Source organism: Carcharodon carcharias, chromosome 20, assembly GCF_017639515.1.
Source record: "Carcharodon carcharias isolate sCarCar2 chromosome 20, sCarCar2.pri, whole genome shotgun sequence".
NCBI lineage: Eukaryota > Metazoa > Chordata > Chondrichthyes > Lamniformes > Lamnidae > Carcharodon > Carcharodon carcharias.
Window position 1 is genome coordinate 33,398,065 of NC_054486.1, and position 23,069 is coordinate 33,421,133.

General features: G+C 42.6%; 1 protein-coding gene across 2 annotated transcripts in view; it reads left to right on the top strand.

Annotated features, from left to right (window-relative positions):
* The window catches only part of rtf1 (RTF1 homolog, Paf1/RNA polymerase II complex component), an 89,727-nt gene that overhangs the window by 63,909 nt on the left and 2,749 nt on the right, over window positions 1–23,069 (top strand). For both annotated transcript variants that reach the window (XM_041214683.1, XM_041214684.1), the window contains 8 exons: window positions 4,734–4,821; window positions 5,163–5,270; window positions 6,275–6,352; window positions 8,878–8,999; window positions 18,099–18,156; window positions 20,000–20,077; window positions 20,646–20,744; window positions 21,650–21,770. In XM_041214683.1, the coding sequence (XP_041070617.1) occupies window positions 4,734–4,821; window positions 5,163–5,270; window positions 6,275–6,352; window positions 8,878–8,999; window positions 18,099–18,156; window positions 20,000–20,077; window positions 20,646–20,744; window positions 21,650–21,770 (752 nt within the window). The remainder of the gene's footprint in view (window positions 1–4,733; window positions 4,822–5,162; window positions 5,271–6,274; window positions 6,353–8,877; window positions 9,000–18,098; window positions 18,157–19,999; window positions 20,078–20,645; window positions 20,745–21,649; window positions 21,771–23,069) is intronic.

A 23,069-nucleotide genomic window follows, 5' to 3' on the forward strand; every position in this document is an offset into this window, starting at 1 on the left:
TGGGATGCAGGCCATCTGGTCCTGGCGGCTTGTCTGCCTTTAGCCCCATCAAATACTTTGTCCCTTGTAATAGAAACTGCTACAAGATCTTTCCTCCCATTAACTCCTTGCTTATCTGATATCTTTGGAATGAAGACCGATGCAAAACATTGATTTAAATTATCTGCCATTTCTCTGTGCCCCGTTATCAATTCTCCAGTCGCATCTTCAAAGGATCCCACGCTCACTTTAGCTACTCTCTTTTTATATACCCGTAGAAGCTCTTGCTATTTGATTTTATATTTTTTGCCAATTTACTTTCAAAATCAATTTTCTCCCTCTCTATTAGCTTTTTAGTCATCTGCTGCTGGTTCCTAAAATATTCCCAATCCTCTGGCCTGCCACTGGTTTTCTCTGCTTTGTATGCCTTCATTTTTGATTGGGTACTCTCCTTGACTGCCTTTGTTAACCACAGGTGGTTCATCCTTCTCATCGAGTCCTTCTTTTTGACTGGGATAATTTTTTGCTGAGCATTATGAAATATCTGCTTAAATGTCTGCCACTGCTCATCCACCGACCTTCCCCCTTAGTCTATTTTCCCAGCCCACTTTAGACAACTCTTTCTTCATACCCCTGTAATTGCCTTTATTTAAGTTGAGGACACTGGTTTGAGATCAGAGTTGCTCGCCCTCAAACTGAATTTGAAATTCTACCATGTTGTGATCACAACCCCCTAGAGGATCCTTAACTAAAAGATCGCTTATTAATCCTGCCACATTTCACATTACTAGATCTAAAATTAACCTGTTTCCGGGTAGGTTCTGCAACATACTACTCTAAGAAACAATCCCTGATGCACAAATTTGTCTTCCATGTTACCCCTGCCAATCTGATTTGTCCAGTCAATATGCGGATTAAAATCACTCATGACAATTGTAGCACCCTTCTTATACGCCTCCATTATTTCCCGATTTAAACTTTGTCCTACAGTGAGGCAACTCTTTGGGGGCCTATAGACGACTCCCACCCATGACTTCTTCCCTTTGCTATTCCTTATTTCTACCCAAACTGATTTCACATCACTGATACCTTCTTTTATTAACAAAGCTACCCACCTCTTTTTCCTTTTTGCCTATTTTTCCGGAACGTCAAATACCCACGAATATTGAGTTCCCAGCCTTGGTCACCCTGCAACCACGTCTCTGTAATAGCTATCAAGTCATATTCATTTATTTCTATTTGTGCCGTCAATTCATCTATCTTGTTACAAATGCTGCGTACATTCAGATAAAGAGCCTTAAGCTTTGACTTTTTACCATTATCACTTATTCGAGTTTCAATTTCTGCTGCACTCTTCTTATATTTTCTGTCTCTTTCTGTCACACTTTGATTATCGTTCGCCTCTTCACTACCCTGCACCTCTGCTCTCTCGATTATTTCTGATTTTCTAAACTTACCTTCAATTGACCCCCCTTCCCCCGCCGCCCCACCCCACTAGTTAGTTTAAAGCCCTAGCTACAACCCTAGTTATACGATTCACCAGGATACTGGTTAAAGCAAGGTTCCAATGAAGCCTGTCCCAACGGAAAAGCTCTCTGCTTCCCCAATACTGATGCCAGTGCCTCATGAATCGGAACCCATTTTTCCCACACCAATCTTTGAGCCACACATTTGCCCTCTAATCTTATTTACCCTACGCCAATTTGCATGTGGCTCAGGTAGTAATCCGGAGGTTATTACCTTTGTGGTTCTGCTTTTTAATTTAGCCCCGAGCTGCTCGTAGTCCCTCAGCAGAGCCTCTTTCCTAGTCCTACCTATGTTGTTGGTACCTACATGGGCCACAACAAGTGGATCCTTCCCTTCTCAGTCCAAGTTCCTCTCCAGCCCAGAAGAGATGTCCTTAGTCTTCAGGACTTTGTCTTTGCTGCAAAGAACAGTATCTATTCCCCTAACTATGCTGTCCCCTGTTACTACTACGTTTCTTTCTTTTTCTCCCCCCACTTGAATGGTGCTCTGTACCACAGTGTCCAAGTCAGTTCACTCATCCTCCCTGCAGTCTGTGCCCTCGTCCACAGCGGGAACAAGAACCTGATACCTATTGGACAAGGGCACTGGCTGAGGCTTCTCCAAAGCTAAATTCTGGATCCCCATACAGTCACACCCTCCTGTCCCTGACCACGGACCAAATTTGATGTAATTAATCTAAGGGGTGTGACTGCCTCCTGAAACAGTGTCCAGGTAATTCTCCCCCTCCCTAATGTTTCGCAGCTTCCGCAACTCAGACTCCAGTTCATCAACTCTGAGCTGAAGTTCCTCGAGCAGACAACACTTGCTGCAGATGTGGTCGCTGTGGATCACACCAGCATCCACCAGCTCCCATGTACTACAGCTGTAACATATCACCTGCCCAGCCATCTCTATTTAATTAATTAATTTGGATGTTAAATATTTTAAGTGAAATTCTTAACTGTACTCTTCAGCTGTAATAATATCTCCTGATTTAAACCACTTGGCCAATCAAAAGAGACAGGGAAGAGATACCTACTAATAACCTATCTGGTTTTTCTGTGATGTCACACTTCAGCTCTGATAGGTAGAAACAGGTTGAAGGGGCTCTCTGCTGCTGGTTTTTGTCTCCCGCCACCACTGCCCTTCTCTCACAGATCTGCTCTCCGTGTGCTGTCGGCTTTCCTCTTGCTGTTTTAAGCTGTGAAAATACCAGCTCTCCTCTGGCTGTTTTAAACTATCCTTATCCAACATGAAATTGAGTTCTTCCCTGACTTGAGCCAATTTCACAAGGTTCAGTCCTTACGGTCTGTCTGCAAGCATGACCCAGACCTACCTGTCGCTTGCCATTTCAACACACCACCCTGCTCTTATGCCCACATGTCTGTCCTTGGCCTGCTGCAATGTTCCAGTGAAGCTCAACGCAAACTGGAGGAACAGCACCTCATCTTCCGAACAGACACTTTACAGCCCTCCAGACTTAACATTAAGTTCAACAACTTCAGATCATGAACTCTCTCCTCCATCCCCACTCCCTTTCCGATCCCCCTTTTTTCAATAATTTATAATTTTTAAAATATATTTTTCTTTTCCCACCTATTTTTAAATTTATTTCGATCTATAGTTTTATCTCCACCTGTTAGCCCATTTTGATCCCTTCCCCCTCACCCCACCTCCACTAGGGCCATCTGACACTTGTCCTGCTTTCTACCCTTAATGTCCCCATTAGCACATTCCTTAGATAATATCACCACCGTTAACACCCCTTTGTCCTTTTGTCTGACATCTTTGGCAATCTCTTCTTTGCCTCCACCTATAACTGGCCCTCTATCCAGCTCTACCTGTCCCACCCCCCTCAACCAGCTTATATTTCACCACATTTCTCTATTTCCTTAGGTCTGATGAAGAGTCATACAGACTGGAAACATTAACTGCGTTCCTCTCTGCAGATGCTGTCAGACCTGCTGAGTTTTTCCAGCAATTTTTGTTTTTGTTTTAGATTTCCAGCATCCTCAGTATTTTGCTTTTATTTCAGTCCATAATAGTTTTGTTTAGTGGATACAACATGCTTAGCTAAAGAAGTTTGTCTGGGTTTATCTCTACACAGTGACTCATAGCAATTTGACTATGTCACCTGAAGACTCTGCTGGAAGATGATGTAATATTTTATCCAGATTCGTTAACACCTCTGTATTGGCTAATTTTATTGGGGTTGGATTTGAAAACTTTAAGTCTCTGTCTTACCTGAATCCCCTGATTTAGCCATACCACTCTGTTCCTCCTTTACCATCTGAAGCACATTCATTAATTGATTATCCTCCATGTCGTAATACCATTTCAGCACATTTATTGGGCAAACTGTTTTGAGTTCTCCTAACTAATAACATAGTTTACCTCAAGTTTCTTTTTAACCAAATATGGTCCACTAAATCTAGCCTTCAGTAGTTCACCTGGCATGGTCACAGAAACATTACCTTATCCCTAGATTTAAGAGTGTTCTTCAGATGTCTTTTCTTTTTTTTATCACCTGTTGAGAGCAACTGTGCTCGTTTTTGACAGTCTGTCTTGAAACTTGGACGCAGTCTAAGAGAGTAAATTCCTCTTCCTGATCCATACGCTTCTCTTTAATAAATTTAAGTGGTCCTCTGACTTAATGTTCATAGGCTAACTCAAAGGGACTGAAACATGTTAATTCCCTAATTGCAAACAATAAAAATGAAACTCTTTTATCCCAATCCCCTGGATATTCAAGGGAATAAACTTTGATCATAGTTTTTAAAGTTTTTTGGCATCTTTTCGACACCCTTTGTGACTGTGGGTGATGTGCACTGATTTAAGTTTTATTCATAAATTGCACAGTTTCTTGGAATACCTGTGACACAAAATTTGACCCGTGGCTTGATTGAACTTCTCTGGGCAATCTATACCTTAGCAGTAACCTTAAGGGAATGGCCTCTGTGAATCTTGTAGTCAAACCCATGATAGTGAAAAGGTATTGATACCCTGTTTTGGGTAAGGATCCAACAAATTCACTAAACGATTCATTGAAAGTAGGTATAGGAATCAATGGAATTGGTTTAATTAATGGCTAGAGCTTTCCAACCATTTGACACACGTGACATCTCTTGCAGAAGTCAACTACGTCAGTATCAGCACTTCCCGGATTAACTGCAAACAGCAGTGATGGGTACAAGTTTCATTTTCGACATAGTTTTAACCTTTCTGGTAACGGAAGTTTTTTTTTGCAGACATGGCTCAGATGAACGGGTGTTTCGTCTTGAGTTTGTGTCAAACCAAGAGTTCACAGAAACAGAGTTCATGAAATGGAGAGAGACGGTGAGTTCTGTGGTGGGGTGGGATTTGTTTGTTTAGGCTTTGTGCATCCAAAATTTAGAAGAATGTGATGGCATTGTGGCAGTTGGTAAGCTGCAAGGCCAATGTCTTAACACGACCACATGCTCTGGTAGTTGAATGATTTACATACAAAATAAAAATGGCTTACTAGAATTAGGGTCCCTTCTGTAAAGACTTTGGAAAGCTCGCAAGGTAATTGCTGGGTTTCAGCCCTGCTCATGGCTCACTGTTGGGGGAATTGTGGTGTGTGGTCCCTGGGAATTGCACGGGCAGTGAGTCCACAGTCTCATCAAGATAGCTTAACTTGAGTCCCCTTATTACAGATAATGATGGGAGGAATGCAGTTACCAACCATGGATGAAGTCAACAAGAAGGAGCAGCAGATCAAACAGGCACTGGAGTATAAATTCAATGACCGTGACATTGAAGAGGTATGTGACTTATCAAGAGCCAACCAGTCAGGCAAAATCACTAAGTGTCCTTTAACTATCTCCATTATCACTTGGTTTATTTTGTAGTTAAATGTATTCCACTCGGGTGAAATTCACACTTTATCCTTTATCCCTGTCAAAGAGAAGAAGAGCCACTTAATGATTTCTGGGTCACTTTTAGCAAGATTGCAGCAGAGCTCACTGTCATGTCTGACCCTGTTCCATATTCCGCACCAACTGTTCTGTAACTGCTAAGATTACAAACCTCATGCCAGAGTTGGGACATTTCATGCTGTAGATCTGAGAGGTTCATTTCAAGTTGATCCCATACAGCCAGCAGACGGTGTCACCCCCATCAGTCTGGGCTTGATTTAACTCTGCTCCAGAAGGTGACTGACCAGTATTTAACACACATTTTCTTGGGTCAGTGGAAATAGTTTCACAATACTTTAAATGATTCATTTTCTTTACAAGTGACTCATGAGGGATACATATGTGTATTGAATAAATTGTAAAACATGCAGACATCAAATGGAAGTCAGATTAAAATGTGTTATTGGAGTTGACACAAACACTTCAATCTATGATAACCGCCTAGTTTAGATCAGGGATTGAACATGGGACTCTCTTGGTATCTATGCCTCAGTACCAAAATAGGTACTGAATTTGCAAACAGATGTGTCAGAGGGAATCCAGATACAGAAAGTGCTGGAAAAACTCAGCAGGCTTGGCAGCATTTGTGGAGAGGTAGAGTTAACTTTGAGCCAAATATGACTCTTGTTCAAAACTGAAGTGTTGTGGGGAATTGGCTATTATATGAGGCACCATTTGGACAGTGGAGATTTAGGCAATACAGAATCACCTCCAGAAGATACGGTGCTGTCTAAATATACAGAAGCCTACTCCTAAAATTGAGAGCAGCTTAACACTTGATGGAGCTGCCAAAGCTGAGAGTAACAGTCATGTTCTTGCCCTTGTTGAGCAGTTCTGTCCTGCCCTTGCAGATTGTGAAGGAGAAAGACCGATTCAGGAAAGCACCTTCCAATTACGCAATGAAAAAGACTCAGCTTATGAAAGAAAAGGTGAGTGACGCTATGTAAATGTGGATGTGCATGTGTTACTTTTTGCACATGGTGTATCACACTCAGTTTGCATGGGGTTTGGGATGCAGGGATAGTTGGGGTACAGGACAAAGGATGAATATAGGAGGACTAAGTGGGGAAAATTGAGATGGATGAGACGACGAGGAGGATGGCAAGGAGGAGGAAAGAGTAGAGACGAGAAGGGGAAATGTCTATTAAAGGGAGCATCTGGAATGGTGGTAGCACAGCTAGAGAAGTTTATTTGGGATGCGAGTTGACCAAGGTAAATAAGGGTGGGGACAGTTTCAAAAATAAATTTCAGTGGAGTTTAGGTAGCTGGAAAACTCAGCAGAGATTGCTGGTTAGGGGGTGGAAAAGATCCGCAGGGCTTCCAAGCCCAAGTGTTGTCATGAGGCAAGTTGGGCTTGGAGAATGAACTGGAGGCACACGTAATTTGATCTTAATTCTGAAGTCATATGCTCTGTCCTTTATATGTTTGCATTATAAATTCCTGCACTATTTTTATGTATTTTTGTTATAAGTGTCTGTCTTCATCTTTGAATCCCTACATGGCCTCACCATTTCCTTTTACTAACCTTACACCTCTTCCCACACACTTTGGTCTCCTGACCTTGCCTTTCGTTTTATCCTTTGGAACTCCCTCCCTAAACCTCTCCATTTTGCTCTCATCCTTTGAAAACCTTTTCAAAACCCATCTTTCCAATCTTGTGTTTGATCACCTGTCCTAAAGTCTTGCGCTCTGGCTTGCATTCTGCCTTCCACAAACTTATATTTGTGCAATACCTCAGGACGTTGAAGGCATTGTGTAAATGCAAATTATAATTTGCTTTTGCACCAGGATTGTGATGTTTTGTGATGATGCAGTATGTTACAAGTGTATGTTTGTGTATTAAAACTCTTGTAATGATGGCCCCTTTCCTCTTGCCCCACCTCTTACAATTTAGATGGCAAACTGTTTATTTCTACTGGAGGCTGAGCTGTACTCAGAGGGGAAGTAGCTTTGGTTCTCCATGTAAAAGTTTAGGTCCAGACATTGTGTTGATAAATTAAATTGTCTCTCTCAAAATTAACTGCGCATCAGTTGCTAGGTAGTTTGTGAGAAAGTTATTTCTCCTTTCTGTGCCCTAGTTTGTGCAGGGCCACATTTCCACTACCATTGCACCGGTTCCAGGTAAGCTGTAAATAGTTGTTACGTACAGGAAAGCACCAAAACACTGCACCCAGGCTTTCTCTGTTTGTTAACCCTAAACTCCTGTCTCTGTCTTCCACACTGTGCCCAAGATTGTGGATCATCATTTCTAAGGACTCCAAACCCTCTGGCACAGATATTCTAGAATTGCATATATTTATCCAGCACAAGTTATCTACCCACTGCCCCCTGGGTTAACCACTCTCTCATAACCAACTATGTGCCTTATTTGGGTGGGGGGATGGTTGCAAAAGAAAGGGGCCTGTAGGAAAATAATGAAAATTAAGTCAGATCAGCTTGGCTCTTTTGTGTTGGCATCTTCACACTTTTATCCTGATTTTGCAGAAAACTGGTTTTCTTGAAGTTGAATGTGACGGTATTGATATGTTCAGATGTGTCAGCTATCAGAGAACCAAGCTGGGAGGCAGGAGACAAGGCTGTCGAACCATGTCAAGTCACTTGATGAGTTATCTAGGAACCAGGCCAAGGGGCAGAAAATGGGCAGTTGCAGTTTGTCAAAATATTTGTGTTGCGCTGCTTTCCTTGGAAACATCTGTCCTAGACACGGCTCCTTATGGCAAGTTCAGTTTGTTGAAGGGAAATCTTGTAATCGCAATGAGCTTAACAAAGTTTTGCTGCAAAGAATGTCACTAGAACCGAAGTCACGCTCACGCTGGGTCAGTGGTGCTGCAAGAAGTTCCCATTGGTTAAGGTCTGCACATGGCAGAGAAGGTTTTGGGGTGTAGTGGACCTTATTCAACCCCAGGAAGAGTGTCAATTCTGAGAATCAGTGTTCCTTTTAAATGTTTTATTGTTCCTGTTCATTTCACTGCAGGGTAAGTCTAAATTTTTTTGCACGGCCGTGCATATTTATTACCTTAAATGGGGACACCTTGTAAACAGCCTGCGTGGTACATGTTCATCTGCAAGTGTGTATCTTAGAGGGGACTAAAAACCCCTTTTGTAAAAAAGTAAATAGACACTCATTTTGGAGCCAAGCAAGAGAGGAGGAGCTAAAGCCAGGCTTCTGAAGTAACCATGGCCACTGAGGAGGTCAGAGCTCATGGCCATTGTTGCCATCAGCCCTGCTCGCACTGTGGCACAGGAATACTTTCAGGCTAGTTTCCTCAACTAATGTTGCATTGTGCTACCCGGAGAGCATCTTTTGTTGTTTAGATAGCTGTATGATAGTTTCCCTGTCAATTCAAGTTACAGCTCTTGTAGTAAGAGTCTGTCTTAAATTTGAAGTCTTACAGTATATTGGTACCCACTATCTCCACTCTAGTAATCCCTCATTCCCTCCTTTTCTCTTAAGGCAATGGCAGAAGAAGCGGGTGAGCCAGATAAAGCACGACAAATCCAGGATCAGCTGAATGAACTAGAAGAACGGGCTGAGGCCCTCGATAGACTTCGCACCAAAAACATCTCTGCCATCAGGTGTGACTTTCACAACCTCTGGTCATCCCAAAGTGTACAGTTGCAATGTAGGAAATAAGGCAGCCAATTTGTATACAGTAAGCTCCCACAAGCACAAGTTAAACATATTATCTGGTCATTTATTTAAGTTATGTTGGCTGAGGGATAAATGGTCAGGACAACCGGAGAACTCTCCTCTTCAAATAGTGTCATGTGTTCTTTTACATCCACTTGAGAAGTCAGACAGGACCTGAATTTTAACATCGCATCGAATGACAGAAACTGACAGGGCAGCCCTTGCTCAGTTACTGCTCTGGAATGTCAGCCTAGCTTGAGTTTTTTTAAAAAATTGTTCTTGGGATGTGGCAAGGCCAGTGTTTATTGCCCATACCTCATTGTACCTGAGATGGTTGAGAGATGCTGCCTTGAACCACTGCAGCCCTTGTGTTGCAGGGAGTTCCAGAATTTTGACCCAGTGACAATACATTTCCAAGTCAGAATGGCTTGGAGGGGAACTTGCAGATGGTGGTGTTTCCATGTATCTGCTTCCCTTGTCCTTGTAGGTGGTAGAGGTTGCAGTTTTGAAGGTGCTGTTGAAGGAGGCTTGGTGAGTTGCAGTGCATTTTGTTGATGATACACACTGTGCACCAGTGGTAGAGGGTGAAGATTTAAGTTAGTGCATGGGGTGCCAATCAAGCAGGCTGCTTTGTCTTCGATAGTGTCGTGCTTCTTGAGTGTTGTTGGTGCTGCACTCATCCATACAAGTGGAGAGTGTTCTCTCACACTCCTGACCTGTGCCTTGTAGATGGTGGACAGGCTTTGAGGAGTCAGGAGGTGAGTTACTGCAGAATTCCCAGCCTACATTGCTGGTCCCACCATCAGTTTCTGGCCATTGGTAACAAGCAGAATGTTGATGGTGGGGATTCAGCGATGGTAATGCCATTGAATTTTGAGGGGAGATAGTGAGATTTTCTCTTGTTGGAAATGGTCATTGCCTGGTACTGGTGGCGCACAATGTTACTTGCCACTTGTCAGCCCAAGCCTTAACATTGTCCAAGTCTTGCTGCATATGGACACAGACTGCGTCAGTATCTGAGGAGTTGCGAAAGGTGCTGAACACTGCAATCATCAGTAATTAAACCCACTGCTAACCTTGTGTTGGAAGGAAGTTTGGTGATAAAGCAGCTGAAGATGGCTGGGCCTAGGACACTACCCTGAAGAACTTCTGCAGCAATGTCCTGAGATGATTGGCCTCCATCTTCCTTTGGGTGTGCTTCCAACTTTGGGTATGCTTCCAGCCTGTGGAGAATTTTCCCCCTGATTCCCATTACCTTTAAGTTTGCTAACATTCCTTGATGCCACACTCCGTCAAATGTAGCCTTGATGTCAAGGGCAGACACTGTCACCTCACCTGCTCAAGCCTGTGGAGTGGGGTTTGAATCACAGCCTCCTGACTCAGCAGGGAGAGTGCTGCTCATTGAGCCATGACTGACACCTGAACAAGAACACTGGCTGCACCAGAAGGCAGTTATTTAGAAATAGAATGGGTCCAAGCCTCCCAAGCACTCAGTGAACAGCTGACACATACAGAACTTTGAGGGCCTAGGTTGTATCCCTCACCTGTGCTGAGTTTGTTGATCTCTATACTAGGTTACAGAAAAGATAAATCAGCCACTGCTCTGTCCTGATAATTATCTGGACCCTACTGGGAGGTCTGTGCGAAGACATCGGACAAGGACATTGTGGGGCTTTTGTCCCAGTTATTTAACTCGGCAGCAGAAGAAGAGAATGTGTTAAGTGTCAAGAATTAACTATTTTATATGAATATTTTGTGCGCACTCATGTGTCCACTTTTTTGCATGTTATAAATTCCCCTGCAAGTTTATAATGGAATTACCTATTTAAGCCTGCTCTCTTTTAATTTGTTGCAATTTTCCTCTGTATTGACTATCTAACCCTCAATTTGGTGTTGCCTGCAAAGTTAGAAATTGTTTTTGATTCCAAACTTCAATTGTTAATGTAAATTGTGAACAGCTGTGGTCCCAACACTGACCCTTGTGGAATACCACTTCCCACCTTCTGTAAATCTGGAAAAACTACCCTTTACTTCCACTCTGCTTTCTATCTTGAAAACAGCTAGTGATCCATTCTGCCACTTTTCCTCTGACTCCGCATTCTCTGACCTTATTCATTGGTTTGTTATTGGGCACCTCGTTGAAGGCCTTTTGAAAATCAGATAAGTTACACCTGCATTACCACTGTTTATTCTGTCTGTTACCTCCTCAAAAACCAGTAAGATTGGTTAAACAAGACTTTTTCTTGGAAACCCACACTGACTTCATTATTATCTCTCATTTAGCAAAAATTACATAATTTTTCCTACCACTGATGTTAAGCTGACTGGTGTTCCCTATAATTCCCTGGACAAGCAGGCCTAATGAATAGCAATGTTGTCTGTGAAGTTTTCCCCAACCTGGCGATACTACCCATTTCGTCCGGGAACTTTCAATTCCAGCAGTGTGGGTAAGTCCAGTGAGCGTAGTATACTCCGGGGGGTGAAAAAGAGGAGAGGGGCACATCCTTTTTATTTTACAGAAGTAACTGCTGTATTCAGGTAAGTTTTTAAATGTCTAAGCCTTTTGCTGAATGATGTGGGTTAGTGAGTGAATGGGTGAGGGGGGTTGCTAGCCGGGTATTGTTGGGAGGGATTGAGGGTTTGGTTGTGGAGTTACCAGCTGTTAGACTGGGTTTTAAGCTGTCTTAAACATTTCCAGACTAAGTACACAGATAAGTCTCATGTATCTAACCAAAGTGCCTGCCCAGAGCTCGCGGTTGGAGATGTTCGCGGATGGCCCTGAGCCACAGGGATTCAGCCCATCGGAAGTTTAAATTTCCCAGGCAATTCCCACAAGTCTGTGTGCCAGGCCACAGGATCCTGATGCACATCTCCTGTCGTACATCCTAATTCCAACGACCTGGAGACAGGAAGATTTGGGTCGTTCTGCCCCTCCTTAAATTTAGGGATGAAGTTAACTATCTGCCAATCCTCTGGCACTATACCTTTTCTGAACAAATTATACGATCATACGAAATAGGAGCAGAAGTGGCCATTTGGCTCCTTGAGCCTGCTCCACCATTCAATAAGATCATGCCTGATCTGTTTGTGTTTCGAATTCCACGTTCCCATCTACCCCTGATAACCGTAGATTCTTGTTAGGCCAGGGAATCAATCCACCACCGCCTCAAAAATACTCAATAACCCTGCCTCCACTGCCTTCTGAGGCAGTGTGTTCCAAACTCTCTCAATCCTCTGAGAACAAATTTCTCCTCCCCTCTGCCCTAAAAGGGCGACCCCTAATTTTAAAACAATATCCCTTAGTTCTGCACTCACCCACAAGAGGAAACATCCTTTCACATCCACCTCGTCAATACCATTTAGCGTCTTACATACTTCAATCAAGTCATCCCTCACTTTCCTGTTTTCTGCCTCCTTCTCTTGAATAGAGGGGTTATATTTGCTACTTTCCAGTCTGATGGAACCTTTCCAGAATCTAGCAAATTTTGGACAATTAACACCAATACATCTACCTCATTGGCCACCTCTTTTAAGACCCTAGGATGTAGTCTATCAGGACCCGGAGACTTGTCAGCCAGCAGCTCCATCAGTTTGCTCAGTACCACTTTGCTAGTGATTGTAATTTCATCATGTTCCTCTCTTCCCCCACCCCGCCCACAACCACCTGATTTACAGCTATTACTGGAATTTTTTTTATCTTCTATAGTGAAGACAATGAAAATATCGGTTCATTTCACCTGCCATTCCCTTATTATCTGTTATTAACTCCCCATTGTCACACTCCAGAGGACCAACACTCAATTTACTTGTTCTTTTCCTTTTTTAAATACCTGTAGAAGCACTTGCTATCCACTTGTTACATTTCTAGCTAGCTTCCTCTCTCAATATAATTTCATTCTTCCGATCAACTTTTTAGTCATTCTCTACAATTCTTTACATTCTGCCCAATCATCTGACCTGCCTCTCATCTTTGCCCAGTTATATGCTTTTTTCCTTAAGTTTGATGCTTTCGTTAACTTCTTTAGTTAACCATGGATAGTGAATCCTCCCCTTGGAATTTTTCAAACCCACGACCACTACCATCTAGAAGGACATGGGCAGCAGATACGTTGGCACACCACCACCTGGAAGGTCCCCTCCAAGCCACTCACCACTGTGACTTGGAAATATATCACTGTTATTTCACTGTTGCTTGGTCAAAACCCTGGAGCTCCCTCCTAATAGCACTGTGGGTATACCTACACCACAGGGACTGCAGCGGTTCAAGAAGGCAGCTCGCCGCCGCCACCTTGATAACAGTTAAGGATGGGCAATAAATGCTGGCCTAGCCAGCAACACCCACACCACGTAAATGAATAAAAAACATACTTATTCTGAATATTCTATATATCCCCTTAAATGTCTGCCACTGCTTCTCTATTGATCTATCCGCTAGCCCACTATCCCAGTTCACTTCAGCTAGCTCAGCTTTGATATTTACATAGTTGCCCTTATTTAAGTTTAAAATACTAGTCTTAGACCTGCTCTTCTCCCTTTTAATACTGGATGTAAAATTTAATCATATTGTGGTCACTGCTACTTAGGGTTGCCTTCAATCTGAGGTCATTAGTTAATCCTGTCACATTACGCAATACCAAGTCTATTATAACCTGCTCTCTGGTTGGTCCCAGAAGGTGCTGCTCTAAGAAACTATCCTGGAAGCATTCTATGAACTCCTCACCCAGGCTACTACTCCCAATCTGAATTTTCCTGTTTATATGTAGACTAAAATCACCAATGATTATTGCCGTCCCTTTATCGCACGTACTGAGTTATTATATACTTTGACCTACATTGCGATTACTGTTAGATGGCCTGTGGACCACTCCCACTAGTGAATTCCTTCCCATACTGTTCCTTGCCTCCACCCAAACCGATTCCACATTCTGACCTCCTGAATCAAGGTCATTCCTAACTAGTCCCTTCCTGCTATTCTATGACCCTTGTTTCCCATATTACTATTATGCTCTCCTGCCTTGAATCTACCCATCGATTTGTTACATTAACCCAAACTAGATCCCTTACCCCAGCCCCCTCTATTTCCTTAGTTATGCGATTTCCATGTCCCAGCAGGGTTCAGATGGAGACCGTCCCAATAGTACAGCCCCCACATTCTCCAGTACTGGTGCCAGTGCCCCACAAACTGGAACCCTCTTCTCCCACATGTCATTGAGCCATTTGTTCATCTCTAATTTTATTTGCCATATGCCAATTTGCATGTGGCTCAGGTAATAGCCCAGAGATGGTTATTTTTGAGGTTCTGCTACTTAATTTGGTGCCTAGCTTTTCATACTGACTATGCAGAACCACCTCCTCTTGTCCTGCCTATGTCGTAGGCACCTATGTGGACCATGACAACTGGATCCTCCCCCTCCCACTGCAAATTCCTCTCCAGCCCTGATCAGATGTCTTGAACCCTGGCACCGGCAGGGAACACAGCCTTCTGGACTCTTGCTCTTTGCTGCAGAGCACAGTGTCAATCCCCCTCCCTATGCTGTCCTTTACTACCACTACATTCCTGTTTGCACCCCTGCTTGAATGGCTTCCTGTTCCATGGTGCCATGGCCAGCCTTGCAGACCTTGCTTTCATCCACACAGGTTGTGAGCACCTCTAACCTGTCTGATAATTGTGAAGTGTGAAGCTCCTCCACTACTGTCTGCTCAGTCCTTTTACTTTCCTCACTCAGGGTCACATCCTCATCTCCCCGTCACTGCTGACCAAAACAGGTGCCCTCTTATGAGAGGTGTGACTCTCTTCTGGAACAAAGTGTCCGGGTATTTCTCCTCCTCCCTTATGTTTTGTAGTGTCTTCAGGTCAGCTTCCAGATTGATAATCCTGATCTGGAATTCCTCTAGTTACTCACTTTCTGCAGGCGTGTTTGTCATGGATTGCCTTGGTATCCAAAAGCTTCCACGTTCCACAGCTGCAGCCTGACACCTATCCTGCCATTGTTACTTATGTTATTTCATTAACTTAATTTGATTACTCATTAATTAACTTAGAATAATTCTTATGTATATCACACCACTTCCCCGCCCCGTGCACTGAATTCTCAAGTGAACCCATTTGCCACTCACTCGGCCTCCATCTCAGTCAGGCACAGTCACCTGTCTCCTCGTACACCCCTTACTGATCCATATTAAATAAGATAAGTGATGCCTCTGCTACCTCTTCCCTGGATTCTTTTAAAAGACATGGAATCAACCCATCTGGACCAGTGGCTTTTTATTTTTGTGTTTTAGTTTATTCGATGTATCCTTTTTTTAATTTTAAGTACACTTATCTCATTGCTCATCTCATCATTCACCATCATGTCTACTTGTTATATCTCCCTTTTAAATATCAAAGCAAAATAATTATTTAATTTTTCTGCTATCTCTTTATTGTTGTTAGAATGATACCGGGTTAAAAGGGACAGATAATAATGACCGGTTGCATAGATTAGACTTTATTCATTTGAGTATAGAAGATTAAGGAGAAGTCTAATTTATAGAATCATAGAATGCTGCAGCATGGGTGGAGGGCATATCTGCTGTTTCTGCCACTGGAAACTTTTTTAAAAAAATACTCTTAGTAAAACCTTTCATGATTTTAAAACACCTCTACCAAATCTCTTCATAACCTCCTTTGCTCTAAGAAAACAACTTCTGTTGATGTTATTGAGACACCTCACCTTAATTGTGATGTTCAAGGTGATTAAAGGATTGTTATGATCTTGGTGGAGAGCAGTAACTTTTTTTTAAAAAAAATCCAAAATCTCAGTTATTTACTGAAAGAATGAAGCCACAAGTTTCCTCAGTTTAAAACAAACATTTTTACTATACAAGAGCCAAATGAAACAAAAGCAAAATATTACCTTGGGCACTCTCTTATCCTCTCAAATCCAGAATCAACACAAGTTAAAAATAAATTAAGAGGCAAATTGTGGTTGATAAATTACACATTAAATGGCAATTGCAGCTAAGACAGATCTTACAAAATGGCTGAGCTGTCTACTCAGCATATAGATGATCAAACTCAGCCACAAAGTCCTTCAGAACTTTGTTTTCCCCATGAAGAATTTCAGCTCCTCTCCTAGGAGAGTGAGCCTGATTCCCAGCCAAAATGAGTGCCCAACCGACCAGAGTTCCATGGGTGTGGTCTTTGCCAAAAATGGCGCTCATCTGCAGAACCTTCTCAACTGTCTAGATGGTGTAGATCCACCAATACTATCTTCATGTAACAGAAACAGCCGCAGAAACTGAGTATTTGCTTATTTCCAGCTTCTGGATCTAGCCTCTGTCTTCATCAGCTTTCCTGTAATGCATCACTGTACTTATCAACCTCTACTGAGCTCTGATGGCTCCCAATCTCAGTTTCGGTCTTAGTTTCAGTCTTAGTTTCCTTAGCAATTGGGCGGGTCTGCTTCCTGTTGCTGACTCCCTTCAATTGGGTTCTGTCTCTGGAAAGAAAAAAGCTTTGCCTGCAGGTTCCATCACAGGTTTCAGTAGGGTAGCCAGATATGAGCTACTTCCTCTGATGGGGGAGTTCAGAACAAGGAGACATGAAAAAATTAGAGCTAAGCCATTCAGGGGGTGATGTCAGGAAGCTTTTTTCATCACAAAGGGAAGTAGGAATCTGGAATACTCCTCCCCCAAAAGGCTGTTGTGGCGGGGGCTAATTGAAAATTTCAAAACTGGTATTGATAGATTTAGGTTGGGCCAGGATATAAAGGGATATGGAACTAAAATTCGACACAGATGAGCCATGATCTAATAGATCATGCTTGAGGAATTGAATGGCCTAGTCCTGTTACTATGTGTGGATACATTGTATATTTCAGTTGCAGTTTTCCTAAAATGCCACCTAAGTCCTGGTAATGCTGAGAAATTGGCCTGAAAATCCTGAGGGCTTTTTTTTTTTTACAAACAGTGGAAATTCTTCCAGTTGGTAAAACTGAATTGGGGCAAACCTTTTCAGGATACCTTTCATTATTGGCAAAAGTACATTGAATTCTTGAATCAAAATCTGCAAGCCCATTGTGTCTGTGCTGGCATTATCTTGAGGGAATTTTAATTGAGGTATGGAATATTAAAAACTAAAAGGTCGCGATGAACCTACAAGAAACCTCTTTGACCTCAGTTTGTGTTGTGTGCATTTTGAGTCCCATTTTCTTAGAAGGAATCTGAGGCTTTAGAGAGGACCCAGCATGGGATGTTGCCTTGCCACGATCGGATATGCTGTGTTAATGGTTGATTGATTGTGTTAAAATGCACAAGTGATGAGCGTTGTTTGTTTAAGGACTGAGAGCCAGGAGGGGAGGAGGACTTCCTCATTAGCCTGCTCCTGGGCTTGGCCAAGATGGTCATCAACAGGTCCAGGCAGTGGGTGGTCAAGGGTGTTGTCCAGCTTGACTGCCTGCCCCTCTTGCTTGGTTATGTTCATGGCTGGGTGGCTTTGGTGAGGGAACACATTGGTATACCAGAGGCCTTCCATAATCGGTGGGGGTGCATTGTCATCCCTGGGAATGATATTTTGGTTTAGTTAGCTAAGTTTCCTTTGACATTTTGATTTTTGTTACAGTGCCCCACCAGGAGCTGTCATCCCCTCAATTATTGATTTTTGTTTAATTTTTGAGTTTTGCTTTACTAAAGAAGTATAAAACGAGTCAACTGGAATACTGTTGGTAATTTAGAGGCAGACAAATATAATTTTGCATCCTGTAAATAAACCTACCAACAAGGAAAAGCTCTGTGTCCTGTTTTGTACTTCACCATCTAGCTTGAATCCACTTAACAGACTCACTATTCCATAGGCCAAGTGTTGATGTGCAAAGTTGTCCAAGTTTTGGGTTGCTGAGCCCCGATGTGCATGAGGATACACTTTCACCTGGTGGCAAAGCCATCCTTCATTCCAGCCAGAATTTGAAACTGGCCTTGGAGGTGACTGCACACCACACAGAACAGTCAAGTGTTGGTTTGTTTTAGAAGTGTCTCAATTGAAACCTGTTGTTCCTTTCCCCTAGTTACATAAACCAGAGGAACAGAGAGTGGAACATTGTGGAGTCTGAGAAGGCTTTGCTGGTAAGTGCTGTCGTTGAGTAACTATTTGCTACTGATTCAAAAGTATTTAGCTGAAGACCAGATGGTTCAACCTCCACTATGTGCTGAGATGTGGCTTCCCATGGGTTAAAGTTGGCTTCAGAGCCACTGGATTGCGAAGAGAAAATTAACCAGGGCTGCTCTCCAGATCACTTCCTAATGACATGCTGTGATGTCCTTCATAATCAAATGCTAGTTATTTAGATTCATCATGAAGGATAACCACTTAGATGAGGAATTGAAAGGCAATGAGTACCTCAGATACCCCTGTCTGCCAACGTTTATCATTTTCAGCAGCGGAGGGATGAAAATTAGTGATGGTTGGGTTAATTATATTTTGCATAGAAATTGTAATCAAGTGTTATAGCACAGCCAATGGTAAGTGCGGAGTTGTTCAAATCCCAAAGGGAAACTTGAAACAACTGCCACAACTTGTTTTGGACTTGGTATAAATGTCGAGATGCGTGCCCTAAATTCAATAGTAATAAGACCACCAAGTCTTATAGATTTTTACAAAACTAGATTAGACATTTATTAAAAGAAGAAATGACTTTAAATACATCTACAAGTTACTACTATGATAACTTCTAAATCCCCTACTTAATCTGACTCCCAGTTACACTTTCGTTAAGGCAATAGTAAGACACACAGATTTTAAAAGACCCAGGCAAAGTGAACAATACCCATAACAGTCGAATTCAAAGTGAGCTCTTTTAACTTCAGCCCCTGGAGGCAGCAGTTTGGTCCATATAGACTGAAGGCGTTTCACACTTGTTGAATTTTAGACCACCTTCCCTCACACACAGCCTTCACTTCTTTATACACATTTTCCACTTTAAATGCAAATACCTATTGTTTCACTGTCTTTCGACTGTACTATGAAAATAAAAATCTCTCATAGCACTAAATTTTAACAGTAATCTTTGGGAAAAATAAACAGACACTTTCTAAACTTCAAAACAAAAACAGAATTACCTGGAAAAACTCAGCAGGTCTGGCAGCATCGGCGGAGAAGAAAAGAGTTGACATTTCGAGTCCTCATGACCCTTCAACAGAACTTTCTAAACTTCCCCTGGCTAGGGGACACATTTTACTCCCTCTTTTGAAAACAGTCTAGTATGGTTTATTTAAAAATACAGATGTTCCCTTGACACCTATGTTTCTAAACTTCCTCTATGTTTACCTAATTAACCTTTCAAACCGAACTTCTCTTACATCAAAGCACTCAGACTAGCTGCCTCTAATTCAATTAAGTCTCACACAGACACATACCACTATTACTTTATTTTACAATCAATTCCAATAACATTATTGAAATTATTATATCTTCCAGGCGTCAGTAGGTTTTACCCCATGTTGATGTTCTCACCACGTACCACAGACCCAGTCTGGCAGATATGTCATTCAGGACTCAGCCAACTCTGTTAGTAGTGGTGGGATTTGAACTTGTGTTGCTCAAGCATTACTACAGGCCTCTGGATTAATAGTATCACAATGCTGCTGTTCCTGGTTTGAGGGGATGGGGGCGATTGTAGGGCTGGAGGAGGTTAAAGGGTCAGCGAGGGGAGAGACTATGGAAAGACTTTAACAGGAGGATGTCAATAGTAAATCTGAGATGTTGAAGGAGCCAATGTCAGCAAGGTCAGTGTGATAGGTGTGTGGGAGTGACCAGTGCTGTATAGAATGTGGGCAGCAGTAGATTGGCAAAATACTGATCAGAAGAAAACATGTCATATGCAGATTGCTTTTGATATGAGGTGACTGTTTAATGTGGGGGGGGGGCAGCATAACTCCTGTTTTTACTGTTACCTCCCTCCCTTTGCAGGCTGAGGTCCAGAGTGAGAGAACCAAACAGATGGACCCCTTCACCAGACGCCAGTGTCAGCCCACCATCGTCTCCAATGTAAGGTCTCTTTGCAATGCTGTCAGTGAGAACTTACACGATGTCTGATCGGGGAGGGTTTACAATGCTGACTGAATAGTGAAGTTAATTTTTTTATTCATTCATGCGAATATAGATGTCGCTAGCAAGGCCAGCATTTATTACCATCCCGAATTACCATTCTTAACTGCCCTCTAAGTGGTGCCCTGTCTTCTTGAACACATCTAAGTGGCTTGCTGAACCATTTCAGAGGGCAGTTAAGAGTGGATCTGGAGTCACATAGGCCAGACCAGGTAAGTGGCAGATTTCTTTCCCTGAAGGATATTAGTGGATGAGATGGATTTTAACAACAATCCAGAAGTTTCACAGTAACTGTTACTGATGCAGCTTTTTGTTCTAGATTTATTTATTTAACTGATTGAATTTAAATTTCTCAGTTGCTGTGGTGGGATTGAACTTGTGTCTCTGGATCATTAGTCTAAGCCTCTGGATAACTCACCCAGTAATGATGCAATCTCTGCTGGGGGTAGATTTATGATGCTGCCTCTATGCTGGGGGTAGGTTTATGATGCTGCTTATGTTTTCTCAGTCCCGGGATCCTGCTGTCCAGGCTGCAATCATTGCTCATCTGAATGCAAAGTATGGGTCCGGATCCCAGACAGAGCTGCCACTGGAATTAAACAAACCGGTAAGAATGAGAAGTAATGGAGGGTAATAGGTCATCCTGTGGGGTGTATCAGGGAGCAAGTCTTTGACTCTCCCTAGTTAAGGGCATTTGTGGTTTTGTGATCTGGATGGAGCAATTGCTGGGGATGTTGTTGTGATCATTTGGGCCTTATAGGAGCAGAAGTAGCTCATAGGGACCCTCGAGCCTGCTCCACCTTTCAGTGAGATCATGGCTGATCTTCTACCACAATTCTATGTTCCTGTCCTATCCTCATATCCTTTGATTCCCTTCCTGTACCTTTTAGTTTTATCAGCCTCTCCAGTACCTCTGTCAGTGGTATGTTCGTTCCTAAGGGAGCACCAATAGCCCTTTCTGTCAGTCTGTTATCAGCTATTGTCGTGGTAGCTTATATCTCCCTCAAAATCGCAAGCTGATTATTCAAAAGAGATATTTCTCTGTCATTGGTACTCTCCCCTTCTCTGCTGAAGGTGTTGACTCTTCAGGAGCAGTTCCACTGATGTCTTATACTTTCCACAAATACAGAGGTATACCCGGGAAGTTACATAACTTCTGGAAAAGGATAGGTAGAACAGAGATTCACAGAAATAGTTTTTGAGATGCAGTTTTGATAACACTCTGGGACCCAGTGTATCAGTAACTTGAAACGTGAAGTGATATGAGTTGCGTGCTTGTGAGGAACAGGTGATTGTGGACCCATTGTTCCTGAAACATTCCATCATTGGGGTTTCTTCACCTCATGTCTGGATCTGGTGAATCTCATTGATAGAGATTGATTACAATGATTTGTCAATAACTCCAATATTGTATCCTGTGACTACCAGAATGGTAGAAGGTGCACTAGATGGACCTTGGACTTATTTTGTCTAGTAATTCCTGCTTTTGTAAATGATGTGTGTTCCTTGTAGCAAGACCAGGGAAGCAGTAAGAAGGAGGACAGTAATAATAAATCCAATTCCGACCTCTCTGAGGATCTTTTCAAAGCACACGACTTCGACATCAAGATCGATCTGCAAGTACCCAACGCAGGTGAGTCTGAGACTTGGAAATGCTACTGTTTGGTCAGTTTTAACCTATTGCGAATTGTTCAAATGAAAATGTCTCCAATCCAGACTGGGCTGCCTGTCAATTGTTTCAAGTCTTATTACGTTGCGGACTTTATGGAAACTTTTAAATCCACCTAAGACGGCAGTTTAACGTCTCATCTGAAAGATACTGCCTCCAACAGTGCAGCACTCCCTCAGTACTACTTTTGTAGATGATGAGCTCAAGTAACTGGAATGGAACCCCACAACTCTTTGACTTGGAAATTAGAGTATTACCACTGACAGTTTAACGAAACTGCATTTGAATTCTCAGATATTTATTGTGGGATTTTAACTTGTGTTCTCTGATTATTAATCCAGACCTCTGCATTACTAGATCAGTTACATAACCACTACAAAACTCTAGCCTTGAGGTAGTCAAGGGAGCACTAGTGAATCACCACACCTGGTCTGGGAGTACTTAATGGTACAGTATAAAAGGAGCTAACCCATGCCCTTTTGCATGTTTGAGGCAGAGTAGAGGAAGCTTTACTCTGTTTCTAACCCATGCTGTAGCTGTTCTAGGAATGTTTGGGACCGTCCAGAGGTAGTTTTACCCTTATAGTCATTTGGTAGTACAGAACTTGAGTATTGCTGAAAAAAGAGACATGACTAAGCTTTTTATCTTGCACTCAGCAAGACACTCGCAAGAACACCAATTTGGGGTGGGGGGGGTGGTGAACGACAATTTATACTGTATGTGAAGAGTGCTGATTGGTTGGCAAGTGGCATTGCCATGGAGGATGCACCACTGACAGTTAACTGCCAAGCATTGTTTGAAATTTAAACAGGCAACTTGACCCTGATTGGTCAAGACATTGCCCTGAGGAATGAGTCAGTAAATGGCCGTCACTTATTTTGTTTAGCCTATGATGTATCTGAGAGTTTGATGGTAACACTGAGCCCTTGTTGATAGTGTCCTATTTCCCAGCACTCACCCCTGCATAAGCATGAAATTCACACTAAACTGAAGACCTGCTTGTTCCCAGCCCCTCAAGCCCTGATCATCCATAACCCCTGTGCTTGCTGACCTACATTGGTCCCCAGTCCACTAATGCCTCAATTTTAAAATTCTCTTCCTCCTTTCAAATTCCTTAATGGCCTTGCCCCTCCCTACCCCTGTAACATCTACCAGTCCTGGAACACTCTTGAGAATCTGTGCCTCTCCAATTTTATTTTATTTTATTCATTCATGGGATGTGGGCTTTGCTGGCTGGGCCAGCATTTATTGCCCATCCCTAGT